We start from the raw sequence: 20,962 nt of genomic DNA on the forward strand, positions 1-20,962 counted from the left end.
TTTTCCTGGTATGCTAACTGGTTTGCTACTTATATTAGTATACTAACTGGTTTGCTATTTTCTCAAGTATGCTAACTGTTTCAACTCTGCACAACATCGCAGAAAACGACAAAATAACGGCTATTTTCTTGAAATTCGTATCTGTAACGTTCAAATGAGTTCTGCAATGGTAAAAAACGTTCCAAAGCTATAAATACACCTTCCTTTGGCCATTTTGCACTTAATGAAAGTCCCTCTACTGTTCAAAATCTTTAAAGCTTTCATTCAAAGTGCTCAAAGTGATTTATTGCTCATCATTGGCTTATTTACTCAACTCTTCTTTATAGATTCTGTTGTAATTGAGTGAGAGTGAGTTTTTAACACATTATTATCATTTGTGAGAGGTTATTCAAGCACCTATTGAAGCTTGGTTGTGATAAGTGTTTGGGATAACACTTGGTAGAAGTGTGAAGCTACTTGTAAAAGCTTTGTTGAGAAGATTTGTAAAGGGCTTTGTCTCTTGCCTTGAAAAGAGAAGAATAGTGGAGTGAAGACTCAAAGTGGGATCTTTGAGAGAGTGGATGTAGGCTAGTTAAAGCCGAACCACTATAAAAATTCCAGTGTTCATTTTCTCAACCCTTGCTCTTTACATTTTTGCAATTTAGCTTTATGATTGATATACTTTTGCTGATATGAAAATTAATATCGTATGCTGTTGATCTTGTCACGATCGAGAAAATTAGTTTCTTGCTAAATCTGCGATATCCGATTTAATCGCATGTTGTTTGATTTGTTGTCGGTTGGAACATTTGGTATCTCGCTTCGTTGTTGTGTTAAAAACGTATTCAGATTACTGATATATTTACTGAATGTTTATATAGTCTGTTATATCAGTATACTGATTGCATATAGCTTAACCTTGAGTCAACTTGTCAATAGAGCTATATTGTTCATTTTTCACATTAGTTAATTTAGTTGAACCTAGCTGTAATTTTCAAAGGTTTTGAGCAAGAACCGAAAATTGTTTTTAAAGTCCAATTCACCCCCCTCTTGGACATATTTTGGGACATCAAGGACAAATCGGTACATCAGGAGCTCCACACATTCTACCAAGAGTAAAGTCATAATCAACTGCACTCCCACAACACCTCCACTCCCACAACAAGCTTTTTGCAATGATTTTGGATCAAATCCTATTTACATCAAACAAGTGACTGATTTCAATTTCAGTTATATGCTATATTTGTTAGAACCATCATTTATAGATTTTGAAGACTAATAATTCACCTAGTAATGCAGCTTTCAGCAAAATCCACTTGTATGCATTGTAGCAATCTCTGTATACTATAGTCACATTTGGATGCTCTTGGTGCAATTCTTCAATTGCTTGCCGGAGTTGTTCATTGTGATATTCATTCTTTTGAGGCAATGAAATTCATCATATGCACAGGAATCATTGGAGTGAAATCCTATAAGATATATAGGCATGTAACAAATTGGAAAATTTCTGGGGATAATAAATTGAGTAGCACCAAATTCAATGACTCTCTAAAAAGAATTAAGTAAACAAATTCACTTGATAATGAATATGAATTGAGCAAGTCTCCATTCATTATTCACTCCAAATATCAACATGACAATTTAAGCCAAGGAAAAGTTAAAGAACGTGTTCTTTCTAATGGTAATATTCCAGCAGCTTCTATTGCAATGAACTGTGACCCAATTGCCAATTGAGGAATATTCTACATGTATCTGTTCAAGTTATAGAGAGCTGCATCAGATAAATGACATGAACTACGACCCTTTTTAGATGACTACGACAGTTTCCAACAACAGATGATAATTGGTTAGTAAAGTCGACTATTAATAGAAAATAAAATACTGAATACACCAAACAGACTTGAATCAATGAAACCAAATAGTATGGAAGCACGAACATAAGCATGAAGTGCACTCTCAAACACATTTCAAATTAAGCAGGAGCTGTCAACGATTTTTGTGCAAACGCGGTAAATTCTTGATCCGATATTGAAAGTAAACGAAATGAGAAGAAAAATTACAGACACAATTTGAGAGGAAGTGTCAGATACTCCGTCGAATGCCCTTTGTTTGGGATCCTTTTCCTTAGCAACTCCAGCATCCTTCCAGCTTTTCCTGTTGATTAGTGGTGTCAGTGATCTGTCTGATAGTATTATCAGCTCCAGATTGATGCCCTTCGTTCGTGGCAGACAATACTATAGCAGATTTATGCAGGTAAACGCAAATCTTATATTATAAATCACTAAAAATTGGCCAAATTTGCCCTAGAACAAAAGCCCCCTGCCCCTCCCTTAAAAAAAATGTGGCGAAATTCGTACCTTCAGCTGATGAATCTGGAATTGAAATGGTGGAGACAGTTTCTGCAGGTGAATTGGTAGAGTTAATAAGAAGAAGAAGCGAGTAGCAGAAAAGGAAGCAAAGACGAGTTTGAGGTGTGCAGCGATGAGTGAGCGAGCACAGAAGTCTGGTTTTTTCGCAGCAAAGGGTGCGAAGGAGCCGAGCGGGATTTGAAAAGCTCAAGCTTTTGTGAAATTTTTACTGAGCTCAGGCTCGAATTTGAAGCTCAACTTCGGCTTGTTTCGATTTTTATTAGGCTTTAATTTGATTCAAGATAGACTTCGAATTGGCTCGTTTATTCAATTCGTTATATAGCTCAAACTTGAATGTGAAGTCTAACTCATAAGGTTAATTGGTCAAACTACAAAAAAAGAAATTATGATTTATTTAATAATAAAATTAATAAATTGTCATTATAATGACACTATTAATTAAATTATAATAGTAATAAAATTATATTTTTATATAATAATTTATTTTAATTATACTTTTAATTTGTAATTACATTATTTAATCATAATTTAATTTTTTTATGTTTAGTCACAATTATATGTAATTTATATAATTATTTTCTATTTAAGTAATTAAATATTATAAGTGATTTATTAAAAAAATATATTACTTATAATATTTAACTTTTTATAATTTCTACGTGCCTAAAATTTTTTACAATTTATTTATGTATAATTTAATTAGTCATAATAAATTACAATTTCTTTCTATAATAAGTTTCAAATTTTTATTAAACTTATTCATTTAATTTTATAAATAAGCACTTACTAGACTAATTACAACCTTTAATTATATATAAACTATAATGAAAGGAAAATCTAATTCCAATGTTTTATAAACATATATGAAATTCATTTTTTGTTAGTTCATCCTGTAGAGTTATTTCTATGTTCATTTTCCATCAGAAGATGATGCTTTGATGCTATGAACATACTTGGGTGATATGTTCATTAGCTGCAGATTATTTTCCTGTGATTAGAAATCAAGAAGATATACTAAAACATCTGTAATGAGAAGATGAGCTAAACTGTATATATGTTTCATCAGCTTTCTTGTATACACTACCTATTGTACGTTAAAACTTACTATAAGTAAAATTATTTAAGCTATATGATCGGTTCACTTAGGCTATGGTTTACTGGTCTATTTCAGGTATGCTTTCCAATACAGGCTTCCGGTAACCTTTATCTTCTGATGTATCGACTGTTTCTACTCTCTGTTGATCCTGAAGCTGAGAAATCATAGAATCAACTGAAACTCCTTCCGTCTGTAGCATTTCTTGCAGTTCTTGCTTACTGATGACCAACTTGATTCTTACTACTCTGTTTTCTTTCTTATCTTCATCTTCTGGAATTGAAAATCTTACTTTCTTCTTAGCTTTTGGGGATGGCAAAGGAAGAGGTACAAGATAGTACAAGTTACCACCAAGCAATTTGGTATCTGGCAGGAGATGCTGAAAAGCCTGAAGTGAATCAGATATTGCATGACCAGAAAAATCTGATAGAACTTGCTGAACTCTGATCGGTGCTTTATATTCAAGGATCTTCCCATCTGGTTTCATGACCTTGATAAGCTTTTCCTGCAGGACTAAGCAATTCCCCATGGTTTAATTTCTATTAGTGATAGCTTTAGCGCAAAAAAAAAAAAAGGAAAAAAATGGCAGAGTTCAAAGGCTGGATTTTCTTGCATGAGATGGGAACACATACAACATATTGATGTATTTATGGGAAATGGTTATGAGAATGCCCTTGGTCTATTCCAATATTACAGAGATACCCTTATGTTTCTCTGGGCCCCATAGTGTTGATTTTTGGTGGTGTGTAAGCAGGGACTTGCAACTCAATGGCTTGTGAGTCGCGACCTCCTCGTTGAAGAGGTCATCTCCATTTGAAACTCACAACCGACCTGTGCTGATTGGCAAGTTAGTAAAAAGGCATTAATTAAGCGTGATTAGCACTGCATTATGCAAAAGTAATTAACATTATAAAAGTTAAAAAAGGCATGATTATTGCATCTTCAATTATTTTCTAATGTTTACATTGTACCGCAGAAACTTTTTCCTGTCATCTCGCAATCACAAGTCATTAAGTTTAACGAGGCAATGAACAATTTCAGAACGTTGTTATTCCCATTTGCAACGCAAGTGGATTGTCACCAGATCACAATTTTTACGGTGGAGGATTAGCTAGATCTTGTCGGATGCTCAAGCCTTGAAGTTAGTGATTGACCACTGGATCAGGCTATCTGGTTTACTGCATCTTGTGCAAGTATTGGCTATCCTATCTGCTTTCCCTTCCAGCAGTTACGTCAGAAACATGCATTAGATTTGGCAAATAATTCAGTTTAGTTGGCAGACAGAAATCTATACGTAATTTGTTGAACATAATTTATTGGTCCCACATAATGTAACGCAAAGATGCAATTCGCCAAATGCTATGCAGTTGCTTAGTTAAGAGCAAAGATGGATTTTCAAGAAGAAACTATTGTCTAGATCCTCTCTCTCTCTCTCTCTCTCTCTCTCTCTCTCTCTCTCTCTCTCTATATATATATATATATATATATTCTTAATAGACAAGTCCTATCATGCATCTTGTACTTTAGATTCATGATATATAGGATATAAATAGAAAAAATCTAATAATTTTAACTCTTAGACCAATTTACTAGGTATAATTCATTTCTAATGATTTTTCTCATTTAAATCATCCACCATGAATTTAAGACATAAAATATGTAGTGAGATTCATCTATTAAATATATGAATTTCACTTAAGTCCATGATCAATCGAATCTACACAAAAATTTCTTAATTTCTAATATAAAGTTATTGTTTAATTATTGCTAAGGCAGCTAGTTTTACTAGCTAATCCAAATAATGTCCTTCTCACTAACTATTAGTGCCTGTCCTAATACCTTAATATGAAAATCCTCTGACCCATATGCATTAGTTAGGTCCTAAGTCCCAACCCCTGTGGTCCATGTCATGATACCAAGTTGGACAATTAGCGGAGGTTTGTAGAGCATTAACTTGCTTCAACTGCATATTAAAGGATGATAAGGGGTTACAACTTGTAAAAAAGAATGTGGTCTGCGTCCAAGGTATGGATAGAAAAATTTTTCTATGGAGACCCACTAGCAATAAGGGCATATGAAAGGATGGAAATTTAGGGAGTTCTTTAGCGGTGAGTGATGTTTTTCAAACGTATGCTCTAACATAAGCTTCGGAGTAATTTTTTTATTGAAGTGGGTAGAAGCAACGACGAACTTAAGTGGAGCAGGGTTGATATGGCTCTTTAACTACGTAAAGAAAATAAGGAAAATTATTATTTAATTTTTAATTAATTCATTCTTATATTTTAAAAAATATATTATTTAATTTTTATATTTTACTTTTGTTAAACTATTTAGACCATTTATCAAATTTTTTGTTATTTATATTATTCAAACTATTATTTAATCTCTCTATTTCAAGGAAACTTACCAGTTGATCTATATATTTTGAAAATTACAGTTATTTTGTTTCTTTATTTTGATAAAACTAATTAATTAGTTTATGTATTTTAAAAAATACAATATTTTAAAAAAATATTATTAGATAAAAAATCTAATTCCTTTGATATTATTTTTGTGTTTTCTCTACTAAGAAAAAAATTTTCTTAATTATTTAGAAATTTAAAAGAACTAGTTAACTTTTTTATGAAAAAAGTTTATAGTGTTTTTATTGATAGATGAAAATAAAAAGAGAGTCAGCAGAGAAATAAGGAAATATAAGAATGAAATAAAGAGGAGAATACTAGGTTAGTTTAGGTAAAAAAAATAGTTACATAATTAAATAATTAATTGAGTCAAATTACAGTACTAATTAATGTATTTTTTTAAAATATAAAGATTAACTAATTAGTTTTACTAAAATAAAATGATTAAATAATAGTTTAACTTGTATTGACTAATTGAATATTGATAGAAAGATTAAATAATTTAATAAAAATAAAATATAAAAATTAATAATTTAATAAAAATAAAATATAAAAATTAAATAATATATTTTTTAAAATATAAAGATTAAATAATTAATTTTATTAAAATAAAAAAAAAATAAAAAATAATTTATTTTATATATATTTTGGCTATGTGAAAGTCTCTTTTTATAATTATATTCAAGGGGTGGAAAAAAACAAGGATAAAGACGATGATAGTGAACAGAAATCATCATATAAAAAGCATATTTTTTTCTGAATATAGATTAAATATATGTTGCTGTGCTGCCTTTATTTTTATAATCTTAAGCCATTTTTATATTATGTATTAATTTTATCGTTTCTGCAGCTCATAGTGTGATGAAGATAAACATTGCTTGAGAAATTACTGTGGACAGTGACATCGTTCTAAAAGTAAATGCAATAAACTCATGATATTTATATAAGATGATAGGAAAAAAAAAATGGAAATCTTGATATTTGTATAGGATAATGAAAAGGAAAAGAAAAATCTTGAGATTTTTGTAATTTGATGAAAAAGTTCATCCCAACTAAGGTGCTTACCAAGCAGTCACTGGCTGGCCGCTTGGAGGCCCAAAGCACTTCAACAATGGAAGATTTTTTTTTTTCCTTTTCTTTTCCTTCCCTTTTTGGGCTAAGAGAGATCACCAGAAAAGAAAAACTAGAAAAGAAATAGATATGAAATCTCACTTTTACAAAGTGCAAACATGAAAGATGTTTCCCAATGAGATTCTCATTTTTATTATTTTTCATATTTTTTTTAAGTTAATTAAAAAAAAATATGAGACCTACAATGAGGTAAAGAAAATTAGTATTACATAATTTAAAAATTAACAGAGCTCGGTAATAAATAAAAATTTATATAACTTACTCAATTATTTTAAAATTAAGGTTTAGTCTTATTTTTTTTCTTTTTTTAAATTATCTTTTAAATAATTTAGGTTTTTGATTAAAAAATATTTAAAAATAATTTAATTTGTTAAAATAATTAAAAAGAGTAATTATTAAAATAAGAATAATATTAATATTTTAAAAAAATAATATGATAATATAATTTTTCACTTATTAAAAATATAATTTTAAAATAAATAAATAAATTATAATTAAAAATACTTTACATATAATTTTTAATTTATTTTAAATATTTTTTTAACTTATAAATTTAATTGACTGATAAATTAAATAAAATATTTTTATTACTTATAAATTTATATTTATAAATAAATTTAATTGAGTTAGAAGTTAAATTAAATATTTCCTTGGTTATTATTTTTTTTTTTTGTAATGCAATAATTATGTCAGCCTGATCAATGCATTTTACATTGCCCACTTACTGGTAAGTGCACAAATACATTTGATGTAATCATGATAAAGATATCCAAATAGTGAGAAATAAAAAAAAGGTTTTTTTTTTTAATATTATTTTATGCATGTCATTTTCTTTGCATAAAAAGCACAAAAAACCCATGAAATTTTTTTCCCCATTTTTTTAAGCACTTTTCCCCTAAGTTGGAAATTTGCCTCCATTGATAGCTCTACCATAGGTTGAAATTTTTTGAGTGGAAGCAAAGAGAGTTACCATCCTTCCAATGTTATTCTCTTTGGTCAAATATATACAAATTTTCTTCTAAATTGATTGAAAACAAAATTATTACTTTTAACTTTTTATTTTGACTTGTAAGTTAAGAATAAATAATAAGTTAAATATTCCATTTATTCTTTATAATTAATTAAATTTAGTGATTTATTTTATTATTTATTTCAGAATATTAAAATTATTTTTAAAATTATATAATTTCTAATTTCAATTTTAATTGAAAATAAATAAATAAATAAATAAAATAATTAATTGTTTGATATATGATTAAAAAGCTAAAATTATTTTTTTTAAAATATAATAAAATTATTCATTATGAAATGACTTATTAATTATAATAAGTTTCATAATAATTCTCATCCTATTCAATCAAAAATCAACCTTTCACTTATAATTAGATGATTATGACAATATTTAAAAACTTAAATGACTCTTCTAACTCTTCATCTACACTAATCATTTTCTACTCTTATTAGGAAAATTTTATTTTATTATTTTATTATTTTAATAACTTAAATATTATTAAATTTTATTTTTTAAATACCCTTTAATTAATATATTAAAAAAATTCAACTAACAGCTCCAAGAATAATACGCAACAACAGACTCTAAAGTCTAAGCCTCCATCTTCGTTGAAACAAGAAAGATTCTGTAGTTGGAGTGAAGAAGAATACATTCAAACAAGGATTTGTTTCCTCATTAAAGAACTCAAAATGGAAAAGTAACTCCAAATTTTAATTCCTTTCTCATTCAAGATTTTCGTCCAACATTTCTCCTTATTTTTTTGTTGTTTTGTTGCCACTACAGGTTTCGTTTGAGTGCGAGGGGACCATCGCACCTTCTCTCCTGTGGCTAGGCCGGCACCGCCAACTACAACTCTCTCTTACTTAGATGTTGACTTGATTAGTCACCAATCAAATTCATTTCCAGTGATTAGAGCCAATTTTCAAATTTTACGTTTTGATGCTCCAGCAAAAAAAAAAAAATAGTCTCACTTTATTTGATATTTTAAAAAATAAAAAAAATATTAATTGTTTTTTTAAAATTTATCTTTATTTATTATAATTTTTAATGCATTTATATTTTCTTATATTTTTTATATTTTGAAATATTGTAAAAATATTTAAGTCAATTATTAATATTTTTTTATAAAAATAAAGCTATTCAATAATTTCCTTAATTTTTATGTAAAAATTTAAAAAAAAAACACTTAAAATGGGAGGGAGATAGTAATTATTAATATTGGACTACTAATTATGAAATCACTAACCTCAATCAGGATTATTTGTAATTTGTACAAATAGATTACAAATAGATCCCTGATAAATATTATTTATTAATTTATATATTTGCTAATTATTATAAATTTATTTTTTTAAAATAAAATTATAAAAATAAGAATAAATGAATTATAATTATAAAGTTACATTAAATATAAAATTTTATATAATTTAATTAAATTTTGTATTTTAAATTTTGTATTTCTTAAGTCGTGTGGGTTGGATTTCTTCACAGCTTCATGAACGTGTGGCCCAACAAAAAATCTAAACCCAATTTTTAAAGTTTCCAAATTTGTAAATTGGGCTTTAGGCTTTGATTAGATAACAAAAAGCAACAATTATTTGTTGTAGTTTTTTTATTTGGCATTTGAAAAAAAAATTGTGTTTAAGAAAAATTGTATTATGATGTTAATTTTATATAAAATCAAAATGTACAGAAATTAATTTAAAAAAAAAAAAGATTTTGAAGATAACAATATTATTCTTAGATAAAACTAATTATAAATTATTTTTTAATCTAGCATATTAAATTTAGGCAAAGGCTTATTTTGATCCTTGCAGTACGGGTTAATAATTATATAAGTTATTAAAGTATTTTACGATCCAAATAAGTCATTAAAATCTTAAAAAATAAATAAATCCTTAAACATTTTAAAAATAGATCAAAGAAATCATTTTACTATTTTGAAAATAAATAAACTTTTTAACTTTTAAAAGCATATATAAAAAAATTAAATTATAATTTATATCTAATATAAATTTAGTTAAGGCTATGCATGAAAAATATTTAATACATAGAGTCCTCATAAGCAATCTTATGTATCTAATTTGTAATATTTTAACAAGTAGCTACTACATTTTGGAACAAATTAATATGTTATTTTTTATCAAATAATTAAGAAACTTATTTACGAGTTCATCATCTTCATAATAGTTTATGCATAAAACTTTTTGAAATATTTAATAAATAATAACTTATTAATTTATTTTAAGATACAACAGATACTCACTTAATATTACAAATTAGATACATATAATTATTAATGAGAATCTCGTACATTAAAAAATCTTCATGCATATAGATTTAGCTGGATTTATATTAGAATTAATTATAGTTTAATTTTTTTAATCTATTTTTAAAGTTAAAGGATTTACTTGTCTTTGAAATTTATTTGATTTATTTTAAAAAATTTAAAAGATTTATTTAATATTTTTTAAAAATTAAAAAACTTAATTAAACTGAAAAATACTTTAAAAAATTATATGATTTTTTGACGAGTCAAAATAATCCTTTTACCTTAAATTTATATTTTTAATAAATAATTATCTTTCTTATATACTAAAAATATAAAAGATGAATTATTCATATCTAAATTAAACAAAAAAACTTCTTTTATAGTTAGTTGAAATAAAAATTTTAATAAATTAATAACATAAAGGATGTTATGTTCATTTACCAATTAAGTTATTCCTGAAAGATGCATTACAATAAGAGAATTATTTAATTTACAATATTTTTTAAAATTGATGAATTTGAGAGAAGGAAAACTAATGTCATGATTTTTTCACGTAAATAGAAAAATATTTTCGATCAATTTATTTTCTTGATAAAGAAAATGCCTTACCAATACAAAACTTTTTTAATTAATGAAAATAAATTAAAATAATAAAAATAAAATATTTCAGTGATATTTTTCCTTTTAATATATTAAAATTTCTCATACTATTTTATTTCCATTCCTTTAACAGAATCGACAGGAAGAAGGTACCCAAATGAACGGTCCTAACTAAATTACCCGTCACGTTCTTGAACTAGGAGTACCCAACCCAAGTACACAGTAACAGTAGCGACTAGCGACTAACAACAACTCTAGCCGCCACTTTACTGTGAAGTGTCAAGAGGGTCTTCTGGTTCTATTCTTGATCCCACCGGAGAAACCATGGCCGGAGTCCTCAACATCCCTCAATCTTCTTTTTTCCGTTCAATTCCCAGCAGCCGGAAAGCACCCAGAGCATCAATTTCCATTATCAGAGCCACCTCTGAGACACCTTTGTCTTCTACTTCAACAAGCACCACCACCAACAAAGAAGCCGAGAAGCTGGAGGCTTCTTTTACTGCTCCACCCAATTTCAAGCCACTGGAGCCCAAGCCGTTCACGGTGAAGGAAGGCAAGATTTTGTATATTCTTGGGGCTTCCCTCGCCTTGTTTTTTCGGTTGGGCACTGGGGTTTTCGTTTCTGGGTATGTTATTAACAACTCTCTTTCTTGCCTATCTGTATGATATATTTTTTTTTTCTCAAAATTTTCCAAAATATTGTGTTAGGTTTGAGTGTGAATTTGAGAGGATGTTTAGTACTTAGAGACAATGCAATGTAATTAAAAAACTAACGACATAAATTTTTTGCAAATCGAACTGAATTGAAACTAATTTCAGTTAATTGGAAAATGTTAGCTGTAATAAGATAAGTAAATATACAAAATATAAGACGCATCTGACCTATTAGCTTTGTACTAGCTGGGTTTTTGCTTAAATGGCTAAAATCATTCCTCCAATATTTTATCGAGGGCATCTATTTGTTATTATTATCAATAGGCATCATGTTTATATCAAGTATAAGAATAGCTAGAGTTCTACAGAATGTCCATGCATTGAATGACTAGGTTGTTTTCAGGCTCTCAGGTGGCAGATTTAGGCCACAAAATGGGAGACTATTAGAGCTCAGTTGATGATGATGATGCTAAGTCGGATGGTGACTAAGTAAAAGGTATAAACAGCTTAGAACAGGAGCCTAAAAATGCATAACAGGTCACTGAAATTCATATTCATTTCTATTAAAAGGGGAATGTCTTGTCTTTCCCATTGTTCTAGTCAATTTGGAAATTTGTTCTTGATAATTTCACTCAAAATAAGGAGTCATTAAAAAAATGTAGGAACACAATCTTTTGGGCTCTTTATATCATAAAACAAGAAAGGTAAATTGACATGCTGCATTGAAATTGGACAATTTGTGCTGTCAGTTGTGGTGTATTGACTTGGTATCAATTATAATGTGTTTCCTATTATAAAAGTTTTCCATATAGCTATTGTAGATCAAATAAAGCATAGAAATGAACTTATTGCTCATGATTCAGTCCAAGAAGTTGGCAGTTTTAAGGAGACAATTGACTTGGAAGGGACATCGGATAGAAAAGGTAGAATTTACCCTTGATTTGATGGGATTGAGCATATAAAGATAAAGGATTAGATGTGTCCTATCATTATTTTAGTAGTTGAGCCTTAAGCTTAACTTCCTTTCAGTTCTTTCCCTCTTTTTTCACTCATTTTGTCCTTTGGTGTTTCTACCACCACCCCTTTTGGCATATTTTAGAGTTATTTTTACCAATAAAAAATAAAAGAAAATTAGACAGGTTATAACAGAAGATTAGAACTACAAATACTCAGGAATCAGGCTTCAGGGACTATTAATCCCAGCAATCTTAATCTGAAGCATGAAGATAGGTGACACATATAGAACTCTGAAAGTCTCATATCTTGTATCATATTGTTTAATAATACAGCAATCACTTTTGGGTTTCTGATTTTTCTTGCATTTGCATTGTACTTTGGCAGGTATTCTGTATCTTTTGTTTCCGAGAATGAGATTCCACCAAACCAATATGCTCTAGAAGTAGCTGGTAGCTGTCAAATTTCCTAAGTTATCATTATACTAAGCTGTAGTTTTGTTTGGTGTTAAAAAGGCTGGTCAAAAATTGTCTTTAAGTTGAAAGAGGCAAAAAGTGCATGATCAATTTGAAGCTTTAAGTTGAAATGCTTCATTCTTGTACATGCAGTATTCCTGTTCAAGTAAAAAATCTATACAATTTGTTTTATTCATAGTAGTAATTTTGTATTTGCATTTGTATAGGTTATAAAGTGAAAGAGACCTCAAAAGTAGGCCCTCGCCGTGAGAAGCCTATCGAGATATATGATCTTGAAAGGTACAATGTTTTCCAATCATTTAATATATAGGCAGAATAAATCTAGACATTAATAAGAAAAGAAAATTTGTAGGCTTTTTTTAATCTTTTATATGACTTTTCTATGTACAATTTCAATGAATTAGACTGAATGCTACTAATTTTGTCTCTTCATGTATGGATTTTCATCTACCTGCAAACTTCAGCTGTCCATTTTGTCGCAAGGTATTTTCAAGCTATTCTATGCTTAAGATTTGGCTTCGGATGTGTTAAATTTTGGCATTTCTAATGTCCATGTTTTTGTAAACCCTGATCTATTTCATTCATTTTCATTAGTTGATTGGTCTTATCAGTGCCATGTATCTGAAGTTTCATTCAGTGGCTTCCTTGTAATGTTGGCTAACAAGTATGAATATGTGCAGGTAAGAGAAATTGTGGCAGTTTTGGATATTGATGTTCTGTTCTATCCTTGCCCAAAAAATGGTCCTACTTTCCGTCCCAAGGTTGTTCAGATGGGTGGAAAACAGCAGTTCCGTTATATGGTTTGGCATTGCTCCTTCTATTATTTTTCTCATCTTCAACTTCAGTTTTTGATAGTTTGAGATATTGTTTGGAAGCTATGACATAAGTAGGCCCTCAAATAACTAATTGCACAAATTTCCAACAAATTAACTGTGAAATGCATATCTCTCAACTGCCTCATAACTTGGTCACTGGAGGCATCTAGTATTTCAAATGTGATTGGGATGTTTGAGCACTTTGGTTTAGCATCCCCTTAAAATGCAGGGGAGAAAAACCCTCTGATTGAAGATACATCCTTGGACTTATTTTTTGTATTTTCCTCTTCAGAAATTTATTTCTTTCTTTGAAACAGCATGCCTCTAGGCATGAGAGATTTTCTTTAGGGAATGGTGTTGAATGGGAACTAAGATTCATTCTTTTGTCTTGTGTGCAGGTAGATCCAAATACTGGAACTGCAATGTACGAATCAGATGATATAATTAAGTATCTGGTTGGGAAATATGGTGTGTTTTTCAACCTTGACTTACTTTTCCTTGGTTGTTTTCACTATTTGAATTTCTTTCCTGCACATATCATAATCCAAATGTTCTTGAAAGGAAAAAATGGTTGAACTATGTGTTTTGATATTTACCAAGTACCTTCCAATGTAAGTTTCTTTTTGTCCCCTCATGATTGTTATCAACATCTTGCAACAAACAGATAGTGTTAATCTCATTTAGAACTTTTGGAAATTGTGCTACCATATATTGTACTAGTTAACTAACTTGCTTGGACCTAGTTATGGATGTTTGACATATACCCATGCTCCACATTTGTGTTTTTCATTTTCCCATGTTTTTTTTCATACTATTTGGGGAATCATTCTCAAGGAACAATTTCTATTTTAGGTGTCTAATATATATCTGACTCAGGCATGTTATGGTAAAGTGAAGTGTCAAAGTAATTAAGATAGCTAAATTAGTCATTTTTTATGCCTTGTTAGGTACCGCCATAATTCATCTTTGCTTTTTCTCAAATGTCAAGAAGATCTCTTACCGTAAATGAGAGATTTAGTATTTTAAGATCTTACTCATTATATATTTCTGCTGTAATCCATAACGATCTTTACATTTACTGCATTCAATTTAATTTGTTTAGGTGATGGAAATTTTCCTTTGATGTTGTCACTTGGTCTTTTAATGGTTAGTATTTTTTTATTTTCTTTTGCTTTTTTCCATATCAATCTGCACAATGTAAGTTTCAAGAGATACGGCTTCTTATTGGATGACTTCTATTCTTTGTAGACTTTGACTGAGGGGTTTGCTATGATTGGCCGTATGGGAAAGGTAATACAGATTTGAATTTCTTAATTAACTGCATCTTTTCCATCATCATTTAAATGAAGTTGTTTGAATATGCATTGTCTGTTCATACAAGTTTTAAATATTATTTCCAAGTGATTTAAGTTAATTATATTTGCATGCTGCATTAACACAAACATTAGGTCATCGTGATTTTGCTATTTTCTGCAAGTTGTATTGTGGTGTGGCCTTGTCTTCAACCTTCTCTTTGTTTTTATGCAGGGATCATCATATTCTCCATCAAAATTGCCACCTAAACCACCTTAAATATGGTCATATGAGGTGCATATATTTCCAAAAAAAATTTTATGCTTAAATTCCCCACAACCTCCCCACCCCCACAAAAAAAAAAAAAGGGGTTTTCTATACCAACCATTTCTCTTTTCTGATGTACACTCTAAAAGTTGAGAGTTCCATGCTCTGATATTTGCCTAGATGTACATGGACCATGGTTAATTTAATTTAATTTTAATTTTCTTTTAGGGTTCCCCATTCTGCAAAATTGTTCGTGAAACACTTGTTGAGTTAGAGTTACCACATATTCAGAACAGGTGAAGTCCATATCTGGTCTCCTTTTGCTGTGGGCCTTGTTATTTCTTCATTTTTTTCTTCACTTTGGTATTGGACATAGACCTTAATTTATTTGTTTTAAATAATTTGGTCATAGATGTTGTTTGTTGGTTTAGACAATTATTCTTCAATTTTGATTTGAAATTATCTTAACTAGGGGTTTGTGGTTCCGATTTCGGTTCTAGGTCAATTCTTCCTATAAAACAGAATTGAACTTTAGAAAAAAAGGGGAATTGGAACCAAAATCTCAATTCAGTTCTAAGTAATTTAGGCCTGTTCGGGTTTCAATTTTTGAACGAAAAATTATAGTATTCTTGTAGTCATTTTAAAAGAGTAACCATTATAAATTTCTCACGTCAAAACACTAAAGGAAAAAATAGTACTGACATTCAAAAGGTGATTTAGTAATATAAGGTATAATAATAATAACATCTAAATAACAATACTAATATATATATATACTCCTTAAGAAGTATAGTATACTATCTTTTATCTATTTCTTACTTGCATATTTTTATATAATCAAGGATTAGAAAGTATATTATACGACCACAAGGTGATTTTGATACGGTTATAAGATTTTATATAGTTTCAGTTCGGTTCTTGAACAAAAACTAGAACCCAACCAAAACAGTAAATAAGTTTTGGTCCATTCGATTTACAGTAACGGTTTTTTTCGATTTCAGTTCAATTCAATACAATTTTAGGTTTGGTTCAGGGCCCAAGAACCACGCACACCCCTAATCTTAGCTGAAAAATGAATAATTACTATAATATTGTGATGTTCTTGATAAGTGCATTAAGAGAAGAACTGTCCATATCTGTAGCTTGTACGTCCAGAAGTCTTTAAAGTAAATCAAGTTTGATAAAATATCATCATGCTTAGATATGCAGAACTAAATTACATCTTAGAATGTCGTCTAGACATCTATTGTTGATACCATGATTTGCATTAATTGTGAGGATTGCTTCCTTTTTTTTTGCTCAACATAGGTGTTTACATTGTGTTTATTGATTAGCATATAAAAAAGCGCTTGTCTTAAATTGCTGCTAGCACGTCTTTCCATTGTTATATTTTTCACGAACTTTTTCTGTTTCTGCAATTAGTTGCGCTCGTGGCAGTTCAAAACGACAGCTGTTATATCAGAAAGCTGGACACTTTCAGGTACTTTATATTTATGAATTACAGTATTGCCTCATTCCTACACACAAATTGCTGCAATGGCGTTCAGTAGTATGAGTTCATTAATTTTAAGACAATGATTTCCAGGTACCATATTTGGAAGATCCAAATACTGGGGTCCAGATGTTTGAAAGTGCTGACATTGTGGAATTCTAAAGGCAACGTATGCTCAACGTATGCTGCAAGCTTTCAAGGATACACACACAAATATATGTATATTCCTTTCCCCTATTTCCACCTTTTTGGACTATAACAATTCCACACCCCCTATTCCAAGTACCGATCCTTTTATCTTTATAATCAAAAGGAATGTGTCATTTTGTTGCTTCCTGGACAAGGTCTGTTAGATTGCATGATGCAATGATGTTATTTATTTATATTTTTCAGTTGTATGTGTGGGATTTCCAATTCATGCTTAGAAATGATGTTGCCACTTCTACTGGTTTCTTATTTATTATTATTATTATTATTATTATTATTATTATTATTATTATTATTATTATTATTTTGAAACCCTATAGTGGAGCACAATTCTGGTGGAAGAGCTGTTTCCAGCATCTCAAATGTAGAAAAGGCTGCAGCAAAATGGCTGAGTAGGAGCACAAGTCTAACCTTTTTTCTCTCATTGGTTAGTGAATACCATCAACAAATGAAAACTTTTCATTTTTAATTTTATATAGGAGGTAAAATAACAAGTGAAGAATGCATTGTTGAGGGATCTGAACTTTTATGTTTGGGTTACCTTTACATTGTGCAGTTTCTTTGATGTGCTTATGATTTTAAAACAGGAGATTGATTACGGACAGTGACTTATTGGCAGGAAGTTGATCTATACAGAGGCACTAAAAATCCCTTCATCAAAATAGTGGAAGGGCTGCACAAGTTCTTTGTCTAAAGTGGAAATGGATGACTTAAAGGAAGGAACAAAACTCACCAGAGGGCATTCTGGTGAGGTGCTGGTATGGTCTCACGTATTGGTGAATGGTCCAAAATATGTGTACAAAACTTGGAGCAGTTTGAGATGAATCCTTTGTTGAGTTGAACCATTTCAGGGGGGCATAAATGAAGAAATATTTGTGCATATGGTTAATAGCTTAGCAGGCACAAAAAGAAAGGAATGCCTTGAAGGGTAGAAAGATATGTGTCTTGTGGAAATACCTATTGATCAAATCAATTAAACCTGAACCCCATCATCTGGTTGGATTAGGGATTCAATGATCAACATGAAATTAATAAGAAATTTTAGCTGTTCCATCTATAAAAGAAAGATGTTGCTAGAACTTGTAAAATGTGGTGGATGGTCTTCTCATAATGGGCACTGACTGAAGTATGTCCAAGTTGACCTACTTTTTAGTGCAGATTCTTATCTTATTTATATTTTTTGGAGTTGAGAAGAAAAGAGTTGTCAAAACAGGTAGCATATACAGTGGCCAGTTTCTGTGGCAGGAGGAGTCTCACATTTTAAGTGATCCACACTCTTCCACTTTCTTCCCTTTCATGAAGTAAGAGCTCCTTATAGTGGCTTGTGATGCTGAAATGGGTATCTGTGAGTATAAAATAAAGCTGGCCTGTCTTTTCTGTGCTCCCTTTGGGTATTCTGTTTTCTTCTTTTCTCGCTTTTGTGTGGTTGAGTATGATGATATGAAGGCGTAACCTTTGATAATAACATTTCATTGTTGCCTTTCACAATTTAACCTTTTTTAGTCCTTGCCTTGGGGATTCATTAGTCCACCAAGTGACCAGTTAGTGCATTAGTAAAGTTAAATGCCAATCGTTTATGTCTTGTCCTACACTTGGAGGACCCATATTGTAACATCTTGTGCAGAAAGGGAAGGTCTCAGCTGAAGCGGTCCTCTGGAAGGGCAAGGCTCGCTGGTGCCCTTATCCAAATGGGAGGCAGGAATGAATCGAATCATACATTAAAATGGGAGAAATTAATCACTAGAGGCGTCTTTTGGTGGAATGGCCTGGAGAGTTGGAAGAATTTCAAGGTTAAGCGTGCTTGCTTGAGAGAAATCTTAGGATGGGTGACTTCTTCAGAAGTTCTTCATTCTGCCTATGGGATAAAATCGTAAGGTAGAGACGGCGATATCTGACGCCTACGATTCCTGGGAACTCTCACGCATGAGCTATGGCAAAGTGTGTCTCTCTGCCAAGGGGCTTGCCGGGAAAGCGATATATAACGCGTGCAAGTGCTCTAATAGGTATCCTCTTTTGTCGCCAAAAACAGTGAAAAATAGTGAAAAATGGTATCAGAGACAGACCCCCTCTAGTAGATGTCTGGTTCGGGGATGAACCAGGCGAAAGCTGGTAGGCTTGTAACATCCCATGCGGAAAAGGAAGGTCTTGATTAGAGCGGTCCTCTTGGAGGGCAAGGCTCGCTGGTGCCTTTATCTAAATAAGTAGAAACTAATCACTAGAGGCATTTTTTTGTGGAATGGCCTAGAGAGTTGGAAAAACTCCAGTGTTAAAGTGTGCTTGCTTGAGAGAAATTTTAAAATGGGTGACTTCCTGGAAAGTTTTCTATTCCACTTATGGGACAAAACCGTGAGGCCCAGTATGTCAAAGCGGACAATTCCTCTGCTGGTTAGAGCAGGACGTTACACATATAAAATGTTATGTTTGGTAACCTGTAATGCAATGTGATAAAATCAAATTGTCATTGGATCTAATAAAAGAATATTAATTCAAAGGTTGAGCATTCCATGTACGTGGAAAAATAATAAAATAAATTTATTTTACAATTTATTTTATGTACAATGACTGTCTAAACCAGGATCTAGGATGAATTCACTATGATCAATGGATGCATAGTGAAAAAACTCCGCGTATGATTATCCAATGGGTATTCTCATCACCATAAGAAAGGTCCCAAGCTTCCATCTTCTTGTGATTTTGGATACCAAAACTGAGGTACTCCAAAGGAAAGGAACAAGGAGCTCTGCTTTTTGTGTTGTAAAGGCTGAGAAAAGAAAATATTGTTAGACATGGAATCACAAATGCAGTGATAAGTGAGCATGTGATGGCCTAAGGTAGCAAATGGTGGGGTCCAATCCAATAGAAAATATGAGTTGAATCAGTCGTTGTTGGGGAAAGTGTCATTTGTGTGTGAAGAATAAAGCTGGAGGAGGCTCGAGCTGATGGATTTTTCCTCTTTAATTTTGGCTCACAACTTTGCTCTAGCCTTTAGTTGAGCTAGGATACTATCTTAAGATGGAAGGATTTATACTTCTTTTTAATTTTATCAATTTGGTCCTTAAATTTTTATAATAGTTTCATTTATGTCCAAAATTGCTTAAATTAAACTAAAATTTTTAATTTAAGAAAAAAAAGAATGATAAATACGTAGCTTGTTAATAAAATATAAGATTTTTATACTAATCTACATACTATGTTAGCAATTTCATGCAATAAATAATCTATTTTTTTAATTAAAAAGTATTAAAAATTAAGGAGCAATAAAATTAAAAGTTGATGTAAAATTTTAAATTTTTTATTCATTAGACCTTTTTTTTTCTAATTTAATTATAATTACATACAAGGCAGGGGAAATGCTTTCAGAGACCTTGGCTTCGTGTAGCTGCGACCATATTTATGTGATTGCTTGCAGAGACCAAGAAATTGTGAAAATAAACTCTCTTCTTGATCTTGTACATTGTGCAACCTTGGGAGTTGCAGTACTTATTGAGGAATTGATATGATTTTCCATTTTCATTTATTCTTTATTTTCATAGGAAGAAATATTTTCAATATATATTAACAGATACTTGGTTTTTTTTTTTTAGTGAGTCAATTTTTTTTAACAATTTATTAATAAATATTAGAATTAGAATGTAAATATATCATAATCTTCTCGTAATTAAAATATATATATAAAGTAAGTCTGAAATAAATACTATAAAAATCTATTAAATTCTATTAAATACTATAAGAAATAAAACAAAATAAAGTAAGTCTGAAAAAAGAACAATCTGAGATAACATCTGGTTAGAAACTCACTATGGCCATTCAAGGTGGAGATTTAAAAGAGAAAAAGAAGAAAAGTAAGAAAAAAAGACAAATAAAAATGATAAAAGAGGAAAAAGTTTCTAGATAATCTTAAAGATGTGTTTGGAGAAGGCTAATAAATTAAGAATTAAATATTATA

The 20,962-nt window shown here is 30.3% G+C and overlaps 2 protein-coding genes and 1 long non-coding RNA gene across 10 annotated transcripts; 1 reads left to right on the forward strand and 2 right to left on the reverse strand.

The window, feature by feature from the left end:
• Positions 1 to 1,051: 1,051 nt before the first annotated feature.
• LOC131178596 (uncharacterized) lies at positions 1,052 to 2,672 on the reverse strand. Its single transcript, XR_009147524.1, has 3 exons — positions 2,337 to 2,672; positions 1,267 to 2,133; positions 1,052 to 1,172 (listed from the first exon to the last, which is right to left on the reverse strand). It is a non-coding gene; the product is annotated as an uncharacterized LOC131178596 (long non-coding RNA).
• Positions 2,673 to 3,502: 830 nt separating this feature from the next.
• Positions 3,503 to 3,970, reverse strand: LOC110660578 (uncharacterized). The gene has a single exon (XM_021818922.2). It carries the CDS (start codon positions 3,968 to 3,970, stop codon positions 3,503 to 3,505), a length of 468 nt encoding a protein of 155 aa, XP_021674614.2.
• Positions 3,971 to 10,994: 7,024 nt separating this feature from the next.
• On the forward strand, positions 10,995 to 18,095 carry LOC110645979 (uncharacterized). 8 transcript variants are annotated; one of them, XM_058143644.1, is made up of 12 exons: positions 10,995 to 11,484; positions 12,854 to 12,918; positions 13,149 to 13,221; positions 13,407 to 13,425; positions 13,623 to 13,742; positions 14,156 to 14,225; positions 14,860 to 14,903; positions 15,006 to 15,047; positions 15,285 to 15,344; positions 15,546 to 15,613; positions 16,740 to 16,797; positions 16,903 to 17,043. In XM_058143644.1, the coding sequence occupies exons 1-9, from the start codon at positions 11,183 to 11,185 to the stop codon at positions 15,327 to 15,329; spliced, it is 780 nt and encodes a 259-aa protein (XP_057999627.1). In that variant the 5' UTR covers positions 10,995 to 11,182; the 3' UTR covers positions 15,330 to 15,344; positions 15,546 to 15,613; positions 16,740 to 16,797; positions 16,903 to 17,043. The 8 variants fall into 8 exon arrangements, with proteins under 8 accessions (XP_057999627.1, XP_057999631.1, XP_057999628.1 ...); XM_058143648.1 differs by lacking the exon at positions 14,860 to 14,903; XM_058143645.1 differs by lacking the exon at positions 15,546 to 15,613 and having other exon boundaries at positions 16,903 to 16,991.
• The last annotated feature ends 2,867 nt before the right edge of the window (positions 18,096 to 20,962 follow it).

This window comes from Hevea brasiliensis, chromosome 3 (genome assembly GCF_030052815.1).
Source record: "Hevea brasiliensis isolate MT/VB/25A 57/8 chromosome 3, ASM3005281v1, whole genome shotgun sequence".
NCBI classification, from domain to species: domain Eukaryota; kingdom Viridiplantae; phylum Streptophyta; class Magnoliopsida; order Malpighiales; family Euphorbiaceae; genus Hevea; species Hevea brasiliensis.